Source organism: Camarhynchus parvulus, chromosome 8 (genome assembly GCF_901933205.1).
Source record: "Camarhynchus parvulus chromosome 8, STF_HiC, whole genome shotgun sequence".
NCBI lineage: Eukaryota > Metazoa > Chordata > Aves > Passeriformes > Thraupidae > Camarhynchus > Camarhynchus parvulus.
The window spans coordinates 23,469,144-23,492,987 of NC_044578.1; the positions used below are offsets into that span (position 1 = coordinate 23,469,144).

General features: G+C 48.5%; 1 protein-coding gene across 1 annotated transcript in view; it reads right to left on the reverse strand.

Moving 5' to 3' along the window:
- COLGALT2 (collagen beta(1-O)galactosyltransferase 2) overlaps positions 1-23,844 on the reverse strand; it is a 47,806-nt gene that overhangs the window by 2,540 nt on the left and 21,422 nt on the right. The window contains exons 2-10 of the mRNA XM_030953572.1: positions 14,727-14,837; positions 13,008-13,125; positions 11,335-11,469; positions 8,597-8,801; positions 4,291-4,410; positions 3,748-3,824; positions 2,281-2,387; positions 1,460-1,592; positions 516-643 (exon numbers count right to left, since the gene is read on the reverse strand). Coding sequence (XP_030809432.1) covers positions 516-643; positions 1,460-1,592; positions 2,281-2,387; positions 3,748-3,824; positions 4,291-4,410; positions 8,597-8,801; positions 11,335-11,469; positions 13,008-13,125; positions 14,727-14,740 — 1,037 coding nt within the window. The 5' untranslated portion in view covers positions 14,741-14,837. The remainder of the gene's footprint in view (positions 1-515; positions 644-1,459; positions 1,593-2,280; positions 2,388-3,747; positions 3,825-4,290; positions 4,411-8,596; positions 8,802-11,334; positions 11,470-13,007; positions 13,126-14,726; positions 14,838-23,844) is intronic.

A 23,844-nucleotide genomic window follows, 5' to 3' on the forward strand; every position in this document is an offset into this window, starting at 1 on the left:
AAATCAAGCCTTCTGAAACATGGAGTCAGATCCTCGTCTCTTCTCTCATCCTAAGACCCCTGTGAACACGGTCACACCATAGCAATTAGGACATGACTGTTTGTGCCAGCCAGGCCAGGGCAAAGGGCCAATCCCAGAAGCAATCCCTGACCCAGCTCACAGATTTCCATCCTACACCACTATCCAAGTCTTAACCCAGTGGGTGGGACAGCTGTGAGAGGCTCCCTAAGGGAGCTAAGATGACACTGTCCGAGGCTCAGGACTGAGCTGTGCTGGTTCCTCTGTCAGCATCTCCAACACAGCTGAGGTCAAACAACTTTGTCCACACCATGGGCAGAGATGGTGCCCTGGGCAACAGCCGCCCCACAGGGTGGATCTGTTGTGGTGGGAAGAGCTACCAAGAACACTGTGCCACCATCCCCTGCACTGCAGCATCAACCTGCACCTCTATCACACCCCAGCAGTGCTGCCAACCTCCCCAGGTGCCAGGACCTCCCAGAGGAGCAGGAACTTACATCAGCTCCCAGTCTAACTGGGCTTGCTCGATGTCGTCCATCAGCTTCATGAGCTTCCTCTTGAACTGGTGCTCAAAGCGCACATCGTCCTCAATGACCAGGGTCTTCTCCAGGCCCCTGCTCACCACCTGAAACACGAGGGCTCCAACATCAACACAGTGGCCCTCATGTACTGTCACTGGGGCCACCCTGACCTGGCACTGCCTCCCAGAACACACAGGCAGGGAGTTGAGAACCACTCTGTGACATATACATGATATGTCAAGCCACTGGAACTTGGTCCTGCTCAGATGGAAAATAAGGGGAAAAAACCAGGACTGTTTCTTTAACCCCATTTGCTTTTCAAAACATTCTTGCCTTTCTTCTAAGCAAGCTTGCCCCAAGCAGGATATTGGATGGACTGCAAAAACAGTCATGAAAGTGTTCTGATAAAAATCACTTGGAGCTGAGGGCAAATGAATCTCAGAATCCCCAAATGGTTTGGGTTGGAAGGGACCTTAAAGCCAATCCAGGTCCACCCTCCTGCCATGGGCAGGGACACCTTCCACTAGCCCAGGTTGCCCCAAGCACCACCCAACCTGGCCGTGGACACTTCCAGGGATGGGGCAGCCACAGCTTCTCTGTGCCACGGCCTCAGCACCCTCAGAGGAAAGAACTTCTTCCCAACATCCCATCTAACCCTGCCCTCTGGCAGTGGGAAGCAATTCTCCCTTGTCCTGTCCCTCCATCCCTTGTCCCAAGTCCCTCTCCAGCTCTCTTGGAGCCCCTTTACATACTGGGAAAGGAAAGGGTAGGTGTGAAAGGTGAACACTGCATTCAAGAAAACCCCTGCAGTCCAAGGAAATCACTCCTATCCTACACTTCCAGACACCTGGGCTGGATCCAATGCCCTTCAGCAGGGCATTGGATCCTGCAGGACCCTCAAGGCCCCCCAAAGCCCTCACCTCCTTCCAGATGTAGTAGTGGCTCAGGAAGCAGCCGATCTCTCCTCTGGTCAGGGGCCTGGAGGAGTAGGGGTCCCGGTACCCTGGCAGCATTTCGATGCTGAGAGCTTTGAGCTGACTTGTGTTCAGTGCTCTGGGAAACACAAAGTATTTATCACCATTGCAAAACAATAAGTCACTTCAAATCAGACACAGGCACAGCATGGGGAATACTGCTGATGGTCAGGGAAAAGCCACACCTGGAGAAATTCCTACATTTGTTTTGCTCAAAAACACAGAGGGAAATGAACTTCTTGATTTACATCTCTAAGTCAAGCTGATAAATTGTATCCTTAACTCTGCCAAAGACTTTTCATGGGACCATCAATTATCTTTAACTCTGCCAAAAACTTCCTGTGGGACCATCCACTTGCCAGGTGCTTGGCTTTGATTAATTTTCTGAGGCCTTAATAGGATCCCAAGTCTCCAAGACCACTAGATGGTACGTGGAGTCCTGTCTCCTTGGGGCCTTTTTGCAACTCACAGACTCAAAATTTCTGCCTTGGTTACTCTTTATTAAAAGGTCTTAACATACCTTACAATTATTAAGATTGGAAAAGCCCTCTAATATCCTCAAATCCAGAGACTGACTACTTGCAAAGAAGGAAAGAAACAGAGCAGAATTGCCCCAGACAGATGGTCAGGGACATCCAAGGGGTGCTCAGCTCCCCCTGCAGCCAACCCTGCCCTGCTGGGAGTAGGTCAGGGCATCCAAGCAGATGCTGTGAAGCAGTAAAGCACATCCCACTGTGAAAACATCCTCAAGCCCAACCAAAACTCACTTTCCATCCACAGCCTCCACTACCTTCACTGCAATCTCCTGCTCGTAGAGCGTCCGCAGCATCCGATCCCGCCGGTCCTTGCGGCGCTTCAGGTTGATCATGAAAATCTGGGAGGAACAGAAAGACACCAGGACATCACACTCCCAGCTGGGAGGGAGGGAGAAGGGAAGTCCTGATCCAGCTCTCTCCAGCAGCCCCACTGGAAAAGCAGGTCTTGTGAAAATAGTGAAAATACCACGTGTGTTCGCTCCAGGTTGTCTAGAATTTGTCAAAAAGCTGAACTTGGTTTTGAGTTGAAAGTGTAGAGGCTTTTTCTCTAACAACTACTTTTTATGGATGTTCACAGAGGAAACTTGCTCTTTTAGGATGAAGAAAATGAGGAGAGACCAGTTAGAGCCAAGTCTGTAATTTCCAAAGACACAGGATGTTTAGGTTTGTATCAAACAGAGTAACATGACCATCTGCAGCATCAGTCCTAGAGGAACACTGCCACTGCCTGGATTTAGGATTATCAGCAGGGCCACCATCCAAGAACAAGGCCATGGTAAAGAAAGGATTTTTGTGATTACTTCTGGCACTGAAAATCCACTGTGATCCTTGCCAGAGCAGAGAGCCAAGGCTGAGACCAGAGATGTCTGGGCAGGGCTCTATCCAAAGCCTCGAGGAGACTGGTGGAGGGCTGAGGACTGAAGCCCTCACTGCAGGTAAGCCTCAGGGACTCAGGGATATTTTTCAGTCCCAGGCAGGCTGGTACAAGCACAGCCTTGTAGCCCATGGAGCAAATCCTCATCTCAGTAAGAAGCAGAATGAATTTCAGCTCAGTGCAAATAAAAGAATAATAAACTGGATAAATAAAGCACAGCCACAAAGGACAACATGGAAAAAACCTGTTCCAGCTGTGCCTTAAACACAGACACACAGCTGGGTTGGGTTCAGCCTCAGGAGCCCCACAGACAGATGGAGCAGAGCACACCAAGAAGACAAAGGCTCCCCTGATCCCCACAACTCCCTCAGTCCCAGAGCCACCCTGGCAGCTGCACACACAGGGGCTGCTGGCTCTGGGAGTAACACAGACACCAGGCAACCAGAGCCTGGCACGTCCCTCTCCAGCCCTCTCCCATGGTTTGCATCCCTGGGGGTATCCAAGGTGGGCCACAACTCAGCTGTGAGCCTGCATCCCCCACCTGCTCTTGGGTGAGAGAAATCCTTCCCTCCTGCCACTGGAGAGCTTTACCAAAGGCCCAATTTCTGTCACAGATGGAAGGGAGGCCAAGCTGCTCTGCAGAGTCAGATGCAGAGCAAACAGCACAAGAACAGGGGAGTTAACCTGCTTTTCAGCCTCACTTCTGCCTTCTCTTCCTGGCTGGATAAAACCAGAATCATGGCATGGTTTATGTTGGAAGGGACGTTAAGGATCAGGGGATGAGTGAGAAGACAAGACAATAAACAGCAGAGCAGGCTCCTTACTTCATCAAAGCCCATCTTGTCAGGGTGCTTCGGAGGGACAGAGATGTACTGAGAGGGCTCCACGGGAGGGCGATCGACTGAAAGAGAGGAGAGACCCCAGAGTCACCCTCGAGCACTCCCTGCAGTGGACATGACCTGTCTGAAGGTGTCTCTCTCCCTCCCTCCATCCCGGGATCCTGGGATGAGGAGCCACTGCAGCACGGGAACAGCAGGAAGCAGCACATGGCAAAGCCAGAGCCAGCAGCCATGTGCCAGACAGACATCAGGAAAAAAACATGGACATGCAGCACCCATTCCACATGAAAGATGCACTTGATCTGGGGAAGTTGAGGGATTTTGTGGATGGGGTTGACCTGACCATGAAGCAATTACATCCCTAGGTAGAAAAGCGGTGGAAAAATTTGAAAAGTGCTTATCAAAACAAGATTAGAACAGACAGGTTGGGATGCAGACTTGCAAGAGAATGAGAGCTGGGCTGCTGGCAGGAGAGCTCTGCAGGCATTAACCTGGGGGGTCCATCATGGCAAGGGCACAACAACTCACTCATGGCCTCGATCAGGGCGTGCACAAAATTCTCAGCTTCCTCCTGCAGCGACTGCTGCGGCTTCAGGGGCATGGGAAGGAACCCGTAGTGCTCACGGTTGCAGATGAACATCTGGACTCCTGGGGATCACAGAGAGGCAGAAATCAGGCCTGCTACCAGGGCATTGCACTGCCACAAACACACTTGTGCCAGGACCTCAGTCCCAAGAAGTTCTGCTTCATAAGCAAACAAGTCAGAATCATTCCAGTTCCACTTTCTGTTTGGCCAGGCTGGCAGCAAGTGGCCTCTCCCATAAAACCAATCCCTGCTGGCTGCCTAACTGATCCTCCAAGGGCCTGGGCTGACAGGGGTGTGGCTTCCCACTGAAAGAGAATGGGTTTAGATTGGATTTTGGGAAGGAATTGTTCCCTGTGTGGGTGCTGAGGCTCTGGCACAGGGTGCCCAGAGCAGCTGTGGCTGCCCCTGGATCCCTGGAAGTGTCCAAGGCCAGGTTGGACAGGGCTTGGAGCAACCTGGGACAGTGGGAGGTGTCCCTGAAACGAGATGATCATTAAGGTCCCTTCTAACTCAACCCATTCCATTCTTTATCACTGCTTCCTTTTGCTTTGGCTAGGAAATAAAGGTGATACATTTTCACCTGTGCTGCTGGCAAAGGACTTTGAGGAATACATATGACAACAACCTTTGAAATGCCAAGTCACCAGCAAACACAGTCCTTTCCAGAACTAATTGCTACTGTGCCCTGAAGATGAAAGGAAAATCCCAGAGCGAGAGAGACACCAGTGAGGAGAACAGATGTGACAACATTAACACCCTTCCACTCAAAAGCTTTTGCAACTGCTTGTTGAAGGTGGGAAACAGAGAGAAGGTGCAAAGCCTGTCCTTGGAGTAAATGCATTTGCAGGGCACAGCCTCACCCAGTGGGAACATCCCAGCATCAGCAGAACGCTTTTCCCTCTGGGATGACAAGGATTTGCTCACCACTGGCTGTAACTCTGCCTTTCACATCAGGCAACATGCTCAAAAGCCACATCCCGAGAAGCCAAGGGAAGCATTTCCGTTGTTTTTCATTGAGTTCTGGTAAGGTCCTTTATTAATTACCCCAAATCAAAGCTGCCAGAACCCAAGCAACCAGCCAAAAACTGCCTTTGTCTTTCTTTTTAATTTTTTTTTTTTAATGAAACAAGCTTAACCAGCCCCCTCCCTCGAGGAAATAAATGAAAAGCAGACACTACCTGGTGAGCTGATGCTTTCATCTATTAGTGCCCCTAATCCATGGTATTTTTAGCAGAGTGGAACTGTTAGCACTAATGACTCTGGTGTTTCTCTCATGTTAAGTTCTACAAGTAAATTGCTGGCTATGCTCCTTGCCAAAACACATTCAGCTGTCAGCTGCAATTTAGGTAAATGGCAGAATAAAAAAACTACTACCTGCAGACATGAATGGATTTGGCACTGATCTAATCAACTAATCTTATCTGGCTCACTGATCTCTGTTCTTATCTTCCGCTGCCTTGAACTTAATCTGCACAGATTCACACCAGTGTTCCTGCTCTGTCTGGGATTAAATGTGCTTGAAAATGGTAAAGCTCCCATAAAGGAGGGAGGGGCACTCACTCTCCAGCTCTGTTTTTATAACAAAGTAAATGATTGCTACAAGGGATAGAAAAACTACAGGTGTTTGTATTATTCTTCTTAATGGGCTTTAAAGGCAATGTCCAGGATTTACAGTCACAGCCTAAAACCACAGCTACAGTTAAGGAACCAAAACTGTCCCCACTTCCCTCTGACCAGACCCTGCTGGCTGGCTCAAGGGCTTCAGAGACCCAGGCTGAAAGGCAGCTCAGGAGATCATGGAATCATGGAATGGTTTGGGTTGGAAGGGACCTTAAAGCTTATTTCATTCCACCCCTGCCATGGCAGGGACACCTTCCACTGTCCCAGGGTGCTCCAAGCCCCGTCCAGCCTGGCCTTGGGCACTGCCAGGGATCCAGGGGCAGCCACAGCTTCTCTGGGCACCCTGTGCCAGGGCCTGCCCACCCTCCCAGGGAACAATTCCTTCCCAGTATCCCATCTAACCCTGCCCTCTGGCAGTGGGAAGCCATTCTCCTGTCCCTCCATCCCTTGTCCCAAGTCCCTCTCCAGCTCTCCTGGAGCCCCTTTAGGCACTGGAAGGGTCTCTAAGGTCTCACCTGAGCCTCCTTTTCTCCAGGCTGACCTGGCTAAAAGCTCTCCTGTGAGTGCAAGGGGCTCTGCAGAGTGCAGTGCTGGCAGTAACACTCCCACTGAGCTCTGCTCAGATGCAGCACTCCCACACAGGCCACGTCCTCTCTCAGAGGTGGGATGCTCCTTGGAGCACCCCAGAACAGCTGCTTCCAGCAGCACACTGCCTGTTGGGAATTGATGATTTTTTAAGCACAGCTTTTGGCCTGGACAAAAGCCAGTATCATTTCTGACTTGAGGGAAAGTAAGTGAAATTACTCCAAAAAGAAATTTCCCTCAAAGCTCACACATTTTTCACATTTCTGAATTTGGATGTCATCCTTTTATCCTGGGTGACAAGACTGAGCTCAGGACACAAGTCAACAATCTGAGCAGAGGAACAGGCCAGACAGCTGGAGCAAAGCCTTCCATGTCATGGGTCAGTCCTGGAAAAAGCTGGTGTTGTAGGACAGAAGGAAAAAATGATGGGTTTGAATCCCTGAAATATTTCTGAAGCAGCTGGAGCTAATGCACTGCAGTTACCACAGGGGCTGGAGGCTGCACTTCTGGGAAAGCTGTCAGAGGGAAGCAGTGGAGGGGTAGGTTCTAAGCAGCCTGCTTTGCTCTCCAAACTTAAACCTCAACTCTCCTCTGGAGCCAAGAGGTGGCACCTGGGGACACGGTTCAGTGATGGATTTGGCAGTGCTGGGGAAACACTGAACTGAATGGCCTGGGGGTCTCACTCTTGTGCTTCTGCACTCATGGCCCGACTCTGAAAGTCAGGACCCTGAAGCTGCTCTGCCATTCCCTTCTCACCTCTGCCTCCCAGGGGCTCCAATCTCAGCTCTTGCTGCCTCTCCTCCACCATTCATCTTGTCTGACACTCCTCATCCTCTTACAGCTGGTTCTGAGAACGCCCTGCTCACTCTGCCAAGACAACAGCATCATTGCTGCTGCTGTCAAAACCTGCCCACCAGAGCCAGCACTAAAGGGAAGCTACAGGCAGCTGGTGGCTGCTGTGCTGGTCTGGGATCACTGGGAAGGGAGGCTCAGCCTGCAGAACAACAACAACAACAGCAACCCTTCTTTCCTTGGCTTTCTCCCTGCCTGCCTGCTCCCAAGAGCAGCCCCTTCCTGCTCTCCTTAACATTCCATCTTCTGCAGAGGACAGGGGGCACCAACTGCACATCACTCAGAGGATTCATGAACAACTTTGCCTTGATAATTCACCCCACCAACCCACTCACTTCTGAACAGAAGGCACTTATGGGTGCTGCTGAGGTTTCACCAACCCCCTTTTCTTTGTAATGCCCCAAACTTTTCCCTTTCCACCACAGCAGGCAAAGAACAACAGAGATGGCCATTACAGCCCTGGGAACCCCCTTCAGCTGTGACACTGCTACACACAGGTCTGGCAGCTGGAGACAGAACATTCCCAAGAGCCACTCTCCAGAAATCAACGGGACTAAACATCCTCACCACAAGCACAAACAGCAGCAGCACAAGGCACTTCAGAGCCAGTGATGTCTCAGCAACACCTGGAGCTCTCTTAAAACATCAGCAGCCAGAGATTTCCTCTCCCTGGAAGTACCCAAGGCCAGGCTGGATGGGGCTTGAAGCAACCAGGTCTAGTGGAAGGTGTCTGTGCACACAGTGTGGAATGAGATGAGCTGTAAGGTCCCCCCTAACCTGAACTGTTCTAGGATCCTATGGTTTAAGAAGAGTCTCTTGTCATCATCCCTTTCCTCATGGATCTTTTGGAAGTGGTAACTATAGATCCCTCACCCCAGACCACCTTCCACTCTCCCAGCACCCACCTGTGTTCACCTGCTGTGACACCAACCAAGGGTGGAACCCCAGGGTTTGTCTCTGAAATATTGCCCCATCCCAGGAACAGCCCCACACCCTCTGAAACCAGCAGCAATCCAACACTGCCTTTCCAGTCACTTGCTGCTGGTTACCCCTAAGAGACCCCAGAGAGGAAAGGGAGCAGGGTCTGAATTCCCCATGGAAGCCCACCCAGGACTTCAGGGCTGTGAGGCTGCAGTGGAGGCCTGTGTGTCTCTAGGAGGGAGCCCTCCCCAGCAGAGGCCCTGGACACACCTGCCTGGCGACTGGAGAAGGCAAAGACCATGATATCATCGAAGCTCCAGGTGTAGTCCTGGTGCGGGGGGTAGAAGGCCAGCTTGGCAGAGGCCTCCTTCCTCAGGTCAATGAGGAACGTGGAATGCACCATGGGGACAGCAAAACAGCCCATCCTCTTCCACTCCCGGATCAGGGGGTACTCCAGGGTCCTCTTGTAGTAGCCCTGAAACCACAAAGAGGGGGCTGTTGGCACAAGAGATTCCCGTTTCAAAGCTGTTCCTTACCAAGAGCTCACACCCTGAGCTCTCCAGCAGAGGCTCACCAGGGCTCAACTCTCAGCTTTTTCAGTGCCTCCCATTTGGAAAGAACTCAGTCAAGTATTTAGAAACAGTCTTCTTCCCAAAAGGTAAAAACTGACCTTCTCCCTACTCTATAGGAGCTCTTGGAGAGCCCAACCTTTCCACTGTAAAATTCCCCTGCGATGGAGCTTCAAACCTCAGACTATTTTCTCCTGGTTCTTCAAAACCTTTTTTGCACTTAGACTCTCCAGCCTGATCCTGGAATCTGCTGAGCATCCATGACATCTTCCACACTCAACAGGCACAAAGTCCATTTAGTATCCCAGAGAGTAGGATCTGCAAATTAATTCTATCCATAAATTCTATCCTATCCATATCTTTAAAAAGAATCATTTGTTGTCACTGCAGCGAAGGCAACATCTCAGACTCCATCAGCTGTGTAAGAATCCCTGCTTCCTCCACCCTGGGGCAGGCAGGTTTGATACTCACTCCTGACTCTGCCTGGGGAGGCACTTCAGTCAGCTCCTGGGCAATTCCCTGTAGGCAGGAGCTCTGCCACACTTCCAGCACTCTGGGTGCAACACCCACAGTGTGTGGCTCATGTGGACATAAATACACTGCATTCCTCCAGGAAGAAAACCCCAGAGCATCAAACTGACATCTGGATGGTTGAATCCAGAGCAGATTCTGGGCTTTACAGAAACAATGAGTCACTAAAAGAAGTCAAAGCTCCATTTATGCTCAATTTTCCATGAGCATTCAGGCACTGGCTGAGCAAAAGCCAGCAGAACTGCTCTGTGTGGGGCCAGGGTGTGGTGCAATGTGCCTGGTTATGGATCTGCCATCTGCCTCTGCCTTTCAGGTGCACTGTGACCATACTGTGAGGATGGGGTATCCCAAACACAGCCATCCTGAGTGCCACAGGAAGGAGCAGGTGGGAGGAGGTGTGACTGGCATTCCCACCAAAGGAAGGGTTAACACATCCAGCCTTTAACCTGAGAATGCCCACAAGTGAAGATGCTGCACACTCATTTTTCCCCCTCCAGGCTCACCCTGGGCTTTTGGGGCTGTCCCTGCTCATAAACCATGTGGGCAAGGAGGGCTCCAACTCCCCCACACTATTGCCTCTCCCCAGTTTGGCTCCATGACAGAAAAATGCCAGTCTGTCTGGGGCTGGCTTGGCTCACTGTAGCCCTGTGCTGGGGGAGGCTGTGTTTCAGGATGTGCTCCAGCTGTGATTCCCTCCCCAAGCCCCCTGGGAGAGCAAGGCTGAGCACACACAGCCCTGGGACCACATGCAGAAACAAGAGAAAAGGAAAAATAAAGGGAGAACTTTCCTCTTCACTCCGGCAGGATATTTTTTTAAACCACATTTTGCAAGATGCCTTTGCTGGTTTTCCTCTCCCCTTTTCTCAGATAGTGCTGGTAATGGTGGAAAGTTCCTGCTGGAGAGGTAGGGCTGGGGCTGGGGATGGGCAGAGATCCACTCCAGCCTGGAAGCAGGGCTGATGTACCCCTGGAAAACCTTGGCTGACTCAGGACTAAGCCTTAAAAACTTCAAGCACAATCAATACCTTTGCTATGAAGTTTATATCTCCATTTCCAAACAAAGCAAACAAACCCAAGTGAAACAAGCAAACACACCTTGTTACACTCCCTTTCTTATCTCCCTATTTACTTCCCAAGATTTTGGAAAGTTCAGGACCTTTTCCTGCTATTTTTTATCCAATTACTCGGTCTGAACTGTGGAACTCCTTGCCAGAAGATGGTGTGGGTGCCAAAAAAGAGATTCAGACAGGGATTTCTGTAGAATAAAAAAAAAATCACTGAGAGCTTTAAAGACAAACGTATTCCTCAAAAACCCGGAAGGGGATTGCCAGAGGAAAGGAAAGTATTTTGGGGAAGTAACACTCACTTTTTTGCCCTATCCTTATACAATTCCCTAGATATCTACAGATGAGCCAATGCAGTTATGTGGATCAGAAGTAACATGGAAAGGGAATAACATGGAACTCTAATTTTTAGGCTCACCACTGGTACCTGTTACATGCACACTTCAGCACATACACTCCCTACAAGGCAAAGGATGTTGCCCCACTTAAAAAATCCTGCTCATAGATGAGAGAGATAACTTAGACACAATGGAGATCTGTGGAAAGAAAAGCAAATTCCTCTTGGATTAGCATCACTATACAAAAAAAAAACCTGGCCTAAAATTAGGCACCAAGGGTTTTAAGGCCATTACAGAAACATGGAACCACCTTAAAAAAAATTCTGAAGAATGGTTTGTGTGGGATCACACCACGTGCTAACACCACCTCGGAGCTACAGCAGCAGATGGGAAAGCCCAGAGAACAGGAGAGGTTCTCTGGTTCTCTGCTGCTCCAGAGACAGGGGTAGGAGCCTCTGGAGGACACCAGTCACACAGCCCCCAGCACTGTTCTTGGGGTCACCTGCCTGGGGGGTGATGCCACACCAGAAGTTGGAGTAGAGCGAGCGGGACTCGAGCATCGGTGCCACCAGGGTCTTGTTCTCTGCTATCAGCAGCTTCAGGGTCTCTGGGTTGGTCAGTAGATTATCTGAGTCAATAAACTACAGAAGGAAGAGGAAAAAAAACCTGTTAAGAGATGAAGCAATATGATTCCCTTGATGCTTTCTTGGGAATGAGGCAGCCAGAGGCACACGAGCAGCCCTGGTGTGGGCACAGGCCCAGGGCAGTGCCTGTCCCCATATCACCATGATATTTTATGAAAAATCCCTTCACCAAGATTTTTTTTTGCTGGGAAGCTTCAACTTCTCCCTGTTTTACTGCTTTAAAATATAATTTAAAAAATTATTTACCCAACATGTGAATTGTTTTTAATTATGGCCAATCACAGCCAGCTGTGTTAGGCTCTCTGAGTATGTCACAGGTTTTTATTATTCATTCTTGTCTAGCCTTCTGATATCTCCTTTCTCTTTCTTTAGTATAGTTTTAGAATAGAATAGAATAGAATAGAATAGAATAGAATAGAATAGAATAGAATAGAATAGAATAGAATATCAACCTTCTGAAAACTTAAGAGTGAAATTCTCATCTCTCACCTCGTCCTAAAAACCCAACAACACCACAACACTAGGGCACCTCTGGCCTCTCACAATGAGGGGCTGGTGCTTGTCCAAGGAAGGGAATGGAGCTGGGGAAGGGTCTGGAGCACCAGGAGGGGCTGAGGGAGCTGGGAAAGGGGCTCAGCCCGGAGAAAAGGAGGCTCAGGGGGGCCCTTCTGGCTCTGCACAGCTCCTGACAGGAGAGGAGAGCCAGGGGGTCAGGCTCTGCTCCCAGGGAAGTTTAGACTGGATATGAGGAAAAATTCCTTCTAAAAGAATGGCCAGGCATTGAAATAGGCTGTCCAGGGCAGGGGTGGACTCACCAGCCCTGGAAGTGTTGAAAAATGTGTGCACCTGGGAATGTGGCTTAATGGTGAACATGGCAGGTCAGCAACTGGACTCAGAGATCTCAGGCCTTCTCCAGCCTTAACAAAAAAACTGTTTCCACGAGGTCAGCAAAAAACCACCCTAAAAGCAGTGAGCTGGTGGGTTTAACTCCCTAGGGCACAGGGCTGTCACAGGGAAAGCTGGGGGCAGCTGCTCCTGGGCACAGCAATGAGATGGGCAGAGAGCTTCCCTGACTCCATACAACCTCATGCCAGCACAGGGAGCTGCCAGGGAAAATAACATCACTGGAAACTCAGGGTGAGCTCACTCTGTGAAAAGCATCAAGAACAACTCCTCAACTGCCCTCACACCTCACCTTGCTTGGAGGCTTTGGGAACATCCCCCTCACAGTGACCAAAGGCAGCACCTTCCCACAGCTGCCCTGCACAACTATTTCCCATACGTTTTACCAGGTGGGGATCAATCTGGGGGACCCTCCCACCAGCAGGACTGTGTTCAGTCCTGGTGCCTGTGGAGAAAGCTCCAAGCTTAGCCAGGACTCACCTCCCTCACCGCAAAGTCTCTGGCTCACCAGAGCAAGAAATGACCCACAACATCTCAACCTGTCTTTAGCTGGAGAGAAAACTTTCTGACAGCCCCCAGTACCGAAGAGAGGACCTGTAAAGCTTTAGTAATAAATGAGAGCTCGTGCTCACCAGGATGTAGTCTGACCACTTGTCCCGGGCAGCGCGCAGGGCAGCCTGGCGCAGCTTCATCACGTGGCTGAACCGAGAGCTGGGCCAGTGCTTCGGCCCCATCTCTTCTGGGTAGGACCTAGGAAAGAAATAAAAAGTGACTGTAATTCATGTCTGGGCCTTATTACACCAAAAAACAGAAAAAAGTGAAAAAAAAGGAAAGAAGGAGGGAAGAAGGAAGAAAGAAGGAAGAAAGAAGGAAAGGAAGAAAGAAGGAGGAAAGAAGGAAAGGAAGAAAGAAGGAAAGAAAGAGGAAGGAAAGAAGTAAAGAAAGAAGGAAAGAAAGAAAAAAGAAGGAGGGAAGAAAAAAGAAGGGAAGAAGGAGGAAAGGAGGAGGAAAGAAGGAGGAAAGAAGAAAGAAAGAAAAAGTTCTACTGCTGCCTTCATTAGGAAAGCAAAACAGCATTAGAGTCACCTCAGGCAACCCAGGAGAGGTTTTGAAGGAGAATAACTCCAAGTTCTGTGCTGGCACGAGCACAGAAGGCACCAGAGAACAAGCAGTGCCAGTTTTCTGACGACACCACCCAGGGCAGGAGCTGCTGTGGCAGCAGAGGGGACCCTCCAAACCCACCTGCAGCCCCCTGACCCCCTGACCTGGGGTACAAATTCATCTGGCCTCTGCAATTCCAGCCCCCCTCGGCCCAGCAGCACCAGCAGGGCTGGGATGTGAAGATGAAGGCAGCCTGGCCTCCCTGGAGCTTTGGGCATTATTGGGAAGTGCTAACACATCCTAGGAGCAGCCCCTAAATCTCCCAACACCTGGCCCCACCACAGCAGCAAAGCCACATGCATGGCTCTGCCTTCAGCTCCACAAGCAAGGGCTTTTTAACAAAGATGGAAGGGAACCCAGGGGCAGATCCCAACGAGGAATAAAAATCCAGGACTTTGAAACAATGCCAGAGTTAAGTCAGGGAAGGAGCTAAGAATTTCAAAAGGTTTTTTGCAGAACTTGAGCAAAGTTTGGCAGGATGAAGGAAACTCAATTCAAATGAAAGGATTAAAAATGTCAATAAAACCAGCACTCCCTGGGGGTTTGTACCACAAGCTCCCCATCACTGCAGTGAGGAACTCGAATATAAAAGCAGGCCTAAAGGAAGGGGAAACTGATGTAATTTTCCTTGATGGAAGAAACTGAAAACAGAACAAGCCCAGGAACAGCTGATCTTCAAAATAAATAAAAATTAAAGTAATAAAAATCCAACACATCATATTTCAAAGCAATGGTCCTGCAAATCACGTAAAGGCACAATATGTGGAATTAAATCTAGTTCTATGGCTCAGCACTTACTGGATATTTGATGTGTCAGAGCTTTCATAGATATTATGAATGGGGCTATAATTTCTCTGCTTCCTTGCAAATAAAGAATGGTAATTTTAATTCCCTGTAGCTCTTGATGTAATTTGTTTACCATGCAAAGAGAGCAGTGACAGATGCTAAAAAACTGAATGGAAAATTATTTCTTCCACAAAATTCTGCATGAGGTGCTTCACTAAAGTCAGAGACCTTTCTAGAGACCTTACTTCACCTTTTTCCCTAAGAAAACAATTTTAATGGGACAGACTCCAGCAAGCAAATAATCCACATTTTAACACTTGGACATTTAGTACCAGCTCCTGGTTTGGAAACAGAAAACCTTGGGGATTTGGGCTGTGCAGCCAAGAGCCCTCCCAGGTACTCACGGGGGCTCCTCCATGGGTCTCCACTCCACGTCGTGGTACAGGTGCTGCACATTCTTCAGCCACTCCCTGAGGATTGCTGTGGTGTTGTCAATGTTGTGGTCAGTGGCTGCCCTGGCAGAGCAAGAGCAAGGGAAGCAGTTAGCACGAGGTTTGTCACTAAACCTTGCTTTACCATGGAGCCCTCTGGCCAGTCCAGCCACCAAAAAAGACAAGACTGAGGTTTAACAGGTTTAAGGCTGAGGTTTAACCCCAGCTGGTGACTGAGTACCACCACTGTGGAAAGGGGAAGGGCACAAAGCCTGTGGGCTGACAAAAGAACCATGTAATAACTGAAACAAATGACTAAAATGTGCCCTAGTGGAGGGGAGGGACACAGTGCTCGCTGAAGAATGGATTTTTCCCCTCAGGGTAGAGCTGAACAGACCGGAGCAGGAGGCACAGATTCACATCCCTGACAGCAATCCCATGGAAATGCTCCCACACACTGCTCTCTGCCTGGGATGCTCATCCTGTGACTTGAGCCTTCAAGTCACAGGATGAGTGAGCCAATTCCCATCCAAGCTGCTCCTCCCCAGGACCAGGGTTTGCACCCCCACCATGGGGCTGTGTCAGATCCCACCACAAACCCCTGTCACTGACAGGGCTGCTCATTTTTCCTAGCTGGAATGGGCAGGAAAGCACAGTCCTGTGGCAGTGCACAGCTCAGCAAGCTCCACTGGGAATTTATAATCCCTGCATATTCCTCTGGGAGTACAAACAGTCCCACAAGGTTTGGTGCAGACAGTAAAGCCAGCGTGAAACATCACTGAGGGAGGTTGCTGGAAGCTCCCCTCCACTGCTATACATTTCTTGGTTCATCCTCCAGCTCCGGAGACCCAAAGGCACTTCCCAGAACATCCTCCACCTTAAAGCCAGAGCTCCCTGTAGCCACGGGAGAGAAAAGAGCCACATCCCAAACCCTACAGCTACTCCAAAGCTATTTCAGGAAAATACCTCCACTCCAAGACACCATATGACCCTACAGATGAAAACCAGGACATGAACCCTTTTCAGTTTGTGCAACAGGAACATATCATTCCCATGGGGTCTAGCCTGCTTTACAGTAAAAAAGGAACCAAGAACTTGGATTTTCAGTTTATTTATAGTCAGAACATTACAATCACTTAAGGCTAGGAGGTTTATTTGTTGAATATTTATTCATGTCTGCTGAAACAATAAATAGTGAAAGTTCAGCAAGTGTTAGAGGCTGGTTCCTGTGTCATGAACAGCTCTCCTGTGACAGAGCAAGGCTGGGCTTAGTCAGGGTTTGCTTTAGTCCAGGACCCTGGCTCGTGCTGCACTATAGATCTGGTTTGCAATGATGTTCAAACTGCACTAGAAAAGTCTCAGTGCTGACTTGGTGTAAGTCCAGCTTGCTCCATGTGTTTTATGGATGAAGCTCATCCCCTGGAGCCCATTTTCACTTCCTTGGGCTCCCAGAGCCACCAAGGCATTCCACAGCTCTCACTCTGCTTTCCTCCCAGGTTCCAGCTGCACAGTCAGCAAACAGCTCCAGAATTCCTAAAATACCAGAGACCTGGGGAGTGGCTTCATGTTCATGGTCGTCACTGGAGCTGCAGTGGCACCAAGGTGGCATTGGGGCCACAATGCAACTGAGCATCACACAAACGAGGCCAAGAGGAGGGTGGCCACCCTGGGAATGCTGCAACTCATCCCACAACATCCTCTTTTCCAGGTCCAGACCAGCCTTAAGGACCATGGAGACCCTTTAAAGTAAGCACACAGCACTCACAGAGTCAGGTCCATGTGCCTCTTCCTGTCAGCAAGGCTCATCCCGTTCTTTATAACTCCATCCCAGTCCTTCTAACCTCACATCAGTGGGGACATGTGAAGGGATCTGCTGCAGTCTGGGCAGGGAAAGGGCAAGCTCCAGCTGCATACATGTCAAACTAATCTCAGTTTCATGTTGGCTGCTCCCATCTCAGCCAGGAGATCCTTCTCCATTCAACTTTGTGCGCACACAAGCCCAAAATGTTTTAGATGGGGAGCTGTTTGCAGGGCTGTGCAATAGAAATGCAGAGCTCTCAAATGAAACACAAATTTCTGTGACAACATGAAATTGTAGAGTCATCCAGTCTCAGAGAAAAGGATTACCATGATGGAAAGCTGTTTCCTCAGTTGCTCAGAGTTGCTTCACAAAGCCCAAATCTCTGACTAGCAGAAGAAACTCTGAAGTTGAATGGCAGTGACTGGCAGACTTGGAGGAAGACCTCCCTAAGCACAACAAGGGGGATGAAGGATGCTCTTCCCATCACACCTGGGGTACTCCATCCTGCTCCTGCTAGGGCAGCAGGCCCTTGACAAAATTCACCCTGGATGACACCATCAGCCAACATCCTCCATCCAGAAGCAAGACGAGCAAATGGAGCCTGAAGGGATCTCTAGATCTACCCACAAGGAATCTGTTGGCAGAAAACGGCATTTTCCAACCCAAACCATTCCATCATTCCATGACTTTAGTGCCCAGGCTGTCATGGTGATACATGGAAGGTAAATCCACATCCCAGTAGACCTCTCAAAGGCAGGGATCAGCCAAGGCTCTGGCGCAAAGAAGGGACAGCTCTCTCCAGGATATCCACCCAGCAGCATTTCTAAGCCCAGAAGTCCTCAAAGGCAATAAAGTCTGTTCCACCCTGGATGAAACACACCCTATGACTAGCACTTTGGCAAACCTTTGTTCTTCCAGCTTTGAGCTCAAAAAACCCAACAAAAAAGACCCAAACCAAACCCTCCAAAACTCCAAACAACCCAAGCCATTACAAAAGCAATTTATCATTATTAGTTTAGTGGATAAATTAATTAGAGATCAAACAGCATCAGCACTGACTCCTTTTGTAGTATCTGAACCACTTCACCTTTCCTCTCCCCAGAAAAAAATAGCAGCTCTGGTGTTTGCAATAGCGCTGTGTGGAAAAACAGGCACATACTTTATTTTTCCCTCTTTTTCTTTTTTTTTTTTGAAATGACAACCCCTGCTCAAGAAAAACAAACTAATTAAAATGTGAGCAGGACTTCTCACTGGGAGCAGGAGCTCCTCAAGCCCTGAGAGGCACATCAGGACACTCCATTTTATAAACACTTCTTCTGTAGCACTCTATAGCATTTCAAAAAGCCAAGTACACAGCTAAGACTTCAGTTCAGTGGTGAGTTACTATCACCTCTGCCCACTTGCCTCTGTTGGAAAAGTGTTTTTATTCCATCCTCTTATCCTTACTGGCCCATGATCTGCACTTGATAGGACAAAGAGAGTGGATCAGTGTAACCCAGCTCCACTCAGCTCACCAGGAGCATGGCTTGTCCACATGGCTCTTAGACTAAGGCAGTGCCTGGATTTTGGGCGTATTTTGTGAAAGCAAGCACCATTATCTGTGTGAGAGTCTATCAGCAATACTGTTGAGCTGGCACCAGGTTCAAATCCTGTTTTTTTGAGTGAATCAGCAACACCATTTTCAAGAGCTGATTAAAAAAATCTAGCGTTTAATTAAAGAAAAAAGGTCCCCTACAAGATTTACAACCTAAAGCTTGTGCAACACAACCAGGAAAAAACAGAGGAAAACAATTCTAATTCCTCCCACTCTTTTCAGAAAAGAAAGTTTAATAAATAGACCAGAACATATCTCCAGATGGACACCTCTATTCCAGTAACATGGCAGCTTTTTCCACTCAGATTTAAACCCATTTCCAATAAACAGAAGTTACATTTTTGAACCGTTTGAGTGAGAATGTTGGTAGAGGGGCTTATGTCGACAGAACTACAACCACTTCAATATTGACTTTGGCTTTAACAGGAGTTGTACCATGGACACAAGCCCTCATTGTTCATGCTCTGCAAAGTACCCTTCCCAAAAAAACTCATGGATCATGCACAGTGGAAAATCAAAGCACAATGTTAAGCACCTCCTGTTTTAATTAAGTAATGTGAGCAGCAGCACATGCAGAAAACAGCTCCTTTTACAAACTGCTCATATTTTTAGCTTGATAATGTCTCCTCGAAATATGTTTGCAAGGGGGAGTTAATTTAGGCTTTGATGGTTGCTCTCCTCTTTTCCTCCCCAAAACTGGAATTAAAAATAACAATCCCCCTTTTTCACTTCTTCACACTCTGGCCTGTTCTCCCAAGCTATTTAATTCATTTACCTCAGGCACTGGGTCAGAGAAGAAAATTTTCACCCTCACCATCTGCATAGGAAAAATACTAGAGGACAAAATGCATCCTGTGTGCTGCTGGCTTGTCAAGAGTATGGGGATATGCTGAGACACAGCTGAGGCAAACTCCACAGCCAGGGCTCTGCAGTAATTTTCCTACTGAATTCAACATTTACCACCTTCTCCCTTCAGCAAACAGGGTGGGAAGGACAGCTTCAAACAGGGGTCAGTGCTTCACTTTCAAACAGTGCAGAGCTGAGTCAGGACTGGCTAGAGGCAGCCAGCTTTCAAAAACAAAAGCTGCAAGGAGCTTTTGCTCCTTTTCCCTTTCCCTTTCTGTCAGGGTTTGAGGAAGGTATTGGGCTCACCCTTTATGGCTGTGAGAGCCAAATTCTGCACACCCAGGTTCCAGTGGGCCCTTCCCATCACTCTGCTGAGAGCACACAAAGGATGGCAGGGTCAGGAGGCTGCTGATGCTGGGCTTGCACTGAAAATGGGTCACAGGAGGAGGATGCACTTGGCTTTCCAGGGCTCCTGCTGCTTGCAGAACTAAGTTGAGAATGCAACCGAATTCCAGGAAGCCCCAGGGATATCCAGTTGAGAAGAACCATCTCCCTTGGCTCTTCTCTGCCTGCAGCCAGGGGTTCAATTCACCCTCAAGGCCTGTTATAGGATGTGGTCCAATACTGAGTTCCACTGAAGGAAGAGCCATAGGATGAGCACGTACCCTAAACCCACAGGGTCTCCTCCAAAGCAAAGCCCAAAGTCAAAGGAAAGCCTGTCAGTAGATCATTCCTAACAACTGTAACACAGAAACTGGGGACAAAACACCAGTACCTCCCCTTGGCCCTCTTCCTGGGAGCTGAGCAGCAATAAAACAGAGAGAGGTTACAGCTCACACCAAAGTGATGGAGGAAGCACATTTCTGTGTGCTCTGTTCCACAACTTGTGCTAACAGAGGTGCTCTGATACTCTAGGACAAGCTCAGCCCTCAGAGCAGGACTCAGCATCTTCCTGAGTATCACTGAAGGGGCATCAGGGACAAAGGTGATACAGAACTCCATCATCAGAAGGCATGAAAAACACTTTATTATTAGAAATCCACCATTCTTATAGAAACAATGGTGGACTAAGACCTGATTGGCCTTTAGGAATCTTCTCTCACCTACTGGTCAAGAAAGGACAACTCCTTCTTGTAAACATTGACAGAGATTGGGATAATAATTGTTTTAATTCTTTCTCTGACCTTTCTTACAGCTTCCCAGGAAAATCCTGGGAGAGCTTTGCCTCTCTCTGTTCAGAGGATATGTGATTACCACACCTGAACCCCTTCTGAGCCCAGCCAGCAGCAACAGGCACTGCATGGGGGGTTCCCCCAGTGCCCTGGGGAGACTCCAGGGATTTCAGACCCCAGGGCATTGGAAAAATCCACACCACTTCATCCTGCCCCAGCCACTATTAATAATGTACTCCAGCAGCCCCATGATTTTTACCACAACACTAATGGCACACAATGCACAGAGCAAGGATGGGAGTTTTAACCTCTGAATTTAGACCCTGCATAAAAGCCTTTGGCTTTCAGTCCCTTGAAGCAGCCCAAGAGCTCCTGGTCCGAGTGGAGCTGAGCTCCTGTCACCCAGGCTGCCCTGCTCATGCTGGGTGTGAGATCAGCCTGGCCAAAAATAACTGAAAAAGCTGAGTCCAGCCACAGAGCCCTAATATGAGTCAAACATAAATTTGGATTTAGTTTTCCCAAAACAAGTGGTAAATAAAGTAACAGACGAGTCATTTCTCCCTGCTCTTTTTGTCTGAAAGCTGCCAGGCTTAGAAAACCAAGTCAAAATATAACCCCCCCCTGAAGTGGCAGTTTCCACTGGGAGCCAGGGATGAATTACCTTGACCAGGAACAGTGCATCAGAAGAGACTGGAAGAGAAGGGATGGATCCTAAACAGGAAGGAAAAACACTCAAAACAAGACAGAAGCAAAACACTTCTGAAGCACAGTAAGAGGGATTTAATTTCAGCTGTGAAAATGTTTGTTTTTACCACAGATTAAGTCCCTGGAAGTATCCAAGGCCAGGCTGGATGGGGCTTGGAGCAGCCTGGTCCAGTGGAAGGTGTCCCTGCCCATGGCAGGGGGGGAACTGGATGGACTGTAAGGTCCCTTCCAACCCAAACCATTTGATTACTCTATTGTATGATTTTAAATGGAGTTACTGTCAACTATTCTGTGTTCTCCTGCCCAGGACCATCTCAAAAAAGCAACAAACCAAGCAGGGCTCCCTGTATCCTTCCAAACACTCCCCCTGCCAGTCACACCACAGGCAGATACGGCTCCTGCTCATCCAGAAGAGACCAGACTCAGATAATAGATGATTTTCAGGTTTGCCAGCCGTACCTCACATCTGTGAATTTGAAACTCATTATCTCAGATCTCCCAGGTACCCATGGGATCAGGGATAACACACCAACAATGTAGTCCTGAGACTCTGGACAGATCCAAGCCATCTAAATCACTTATTTTAGCACAACTATGCTCACACACTTCATAAACAGAGCCTGAACATTCAGCCCAAGTTCAAAGAACTGCTTAAACATTTAAATAAGCTGCCAAAATTCTAACGTATGTATAAGACTTTTTGGCTTTGTAGGGACTTGGCATTTGTTCCAGGCTTTCCTTAATTAAGGACAGACTTTTGGAAATACCTTCTTTTGTTTTTTTATTTTAACTTGGTCCCCAGGCCACCTGGGCCCAGATGGGTGGCAGGGAACTGCGTGGGAGCGTGGAACCAGCAACAGGAGCAGTGCAGCTCCCCGGGCTGGGCAGCTGGACAAGAACAGGACCTCAGAGCACAGGAATGCAGCACACAGGGCTCCCCTCTAACTCTTTCCCAGTGCCCTTCAGCAGCTGCGGATAATGGACTGTGCTGGCAGCAGCACTGATTTTAAAACCTTCAGTGGTCTTCCAAGTCCAAGTGAATGACTCCCAGATGTATGTGTGTACATACTTCTGTGCACACCAGGATCTGTGCTCTTTCCATGCTACCTCAAGAAATCACTCACTTTCCTGTCCCTCACTCCCCACAACAGAATCATGGAATCCCAGAATGATTTGGGTTGGAAGGGACCTTACAGCCCATCCCACTCCACCTCCTGCCATGGGCAGGGGCACCTTCCACTGTCCCAGATTTGCTCCAAGCCCTGTCCAGCCTGGCCTTGGACACTGCCAGGGATCCAGGAATAGCCACAGCTGCCACCCTGTGCCAGGGCCTGCCCACCCTCATTGCAAAGAACTTCTTCCTTGTATCTAATCTAAATCACCCTTCTGGCTCCCTCATGCCAAAAGTCAACAGCTTCCCGGCCATCCATGCAATGGGAATTCTCTTGCAATGCAAAGGAGGTTCTTGCTGCTTCAATCCCAAGTCCTCTCTCTGTCTTTAGCTGTCCCCATGCTTTAAAGCTGCTAAGCTTTAAAGAAACAAAAAGCCAGCTGCATCTTGTGAGTATTTCCAAGCAGACCTGGCTTCAAGGGAACAAGGTCCCTAAGGAAAGCCCAGGAAATCCCATACTTGCAGGATCAGGGTGGTGACTGGCCTCTGGAATCAGTTGTTCAAAGAAAGAATTAATCGCAACAGTTGTGTAATTTCTGAAAGGACACTTTAATCCCAGCAACCAACTCAGACACCAGCTGATGCAGCTGTTTGAGATTAATGCAAGTGTGTAAGCCACTGGGAAGGAACACTGGGATTTAGAAATATTCTTGTCTCTGCTAACAAAAAAAATGTATGGGTTTCATATTTAGGTGCTCAGCACCACTGATTTTTCCATGGTCACATTGAATATGAGCCTGTAACACATTGCCAAGGGTCCCCAAAACAGAAACACCTGAAAAGCTCTGGTCTCTGCACCAAGCCTGCAGAGAGAGCAGCGCCATGAGCCTGCCTCACCCCTGGTGAGAACACTCACACCATGGACCACCAGACACCCAGCAGGGAGGGAAACACAGACCCAAATCCTTTCCCAATCCTGTCCTACACTACCCAACAAGAGCTTTCACCAGTTCTACACAGAACCATAGAATTACAGAACCATTGAACTGTTTGGGCTGGAAGGGACCTTGAACTCACCCCATCCCATGGGCAGGGACACCTTCCATTAGTCCAGGTTGCTCCAAGCCCCATCCAGAGACAAACAGGACTGGCTGAACACAACCAAGTCATGTGGGTGAGGCTGGTATGTTCCATTCCTCCCAGCTGTGTAAGGGATGTACCCTTCCAGGCAAGACATTCTTAAGAACTCTTGACTTAAAATATGAAATATGACTTCATTAAAAATAATTCTCATTCTAAACATCCTACAAGACTAAAAGTAATTTAAACACACTCTTGGCTGGAATACTGTGTAATTAAATAACTACAAACAAGTGATCTTTCATCTCTTGTCCAGAGCTGGCTGAAAGAAACAATATAAGAAATGAGGGAACAAAAATGGAATATTTTAATTCATATTATTAATTAGGAGTTCAAGCAGCAATAAGAAACACACTAAGCTAATTCTCAACTTCTTTTACCAACTGAGAATCTGCTCTGTGATCTGGAAACAGGCAGGATGTTTTGTGTGGCACTGGAGAGCTTTACACAGTAACTGACCCTTTCATGTGAAAATTTTGCTGATAGGCAACAATAAAGCCATTCTTCACAAAAGTTGTCCAGACAGCTTTTCTTTGAGGCCATCACAAACCTAAAATAACAGAATAAGAGAACAGGAAGAAGAGCTCAATGAGTGCCAGCAACAGTGTTCTGTGAGATGAACCCCAAACTTAGCATTTGGAGAAGAGGTCCAAAAGCATTTGGAGTAGAGAAATGTAAGAATAGCCCATAAACTGCTCATCCTACAAACAAAGTGGCAAAGG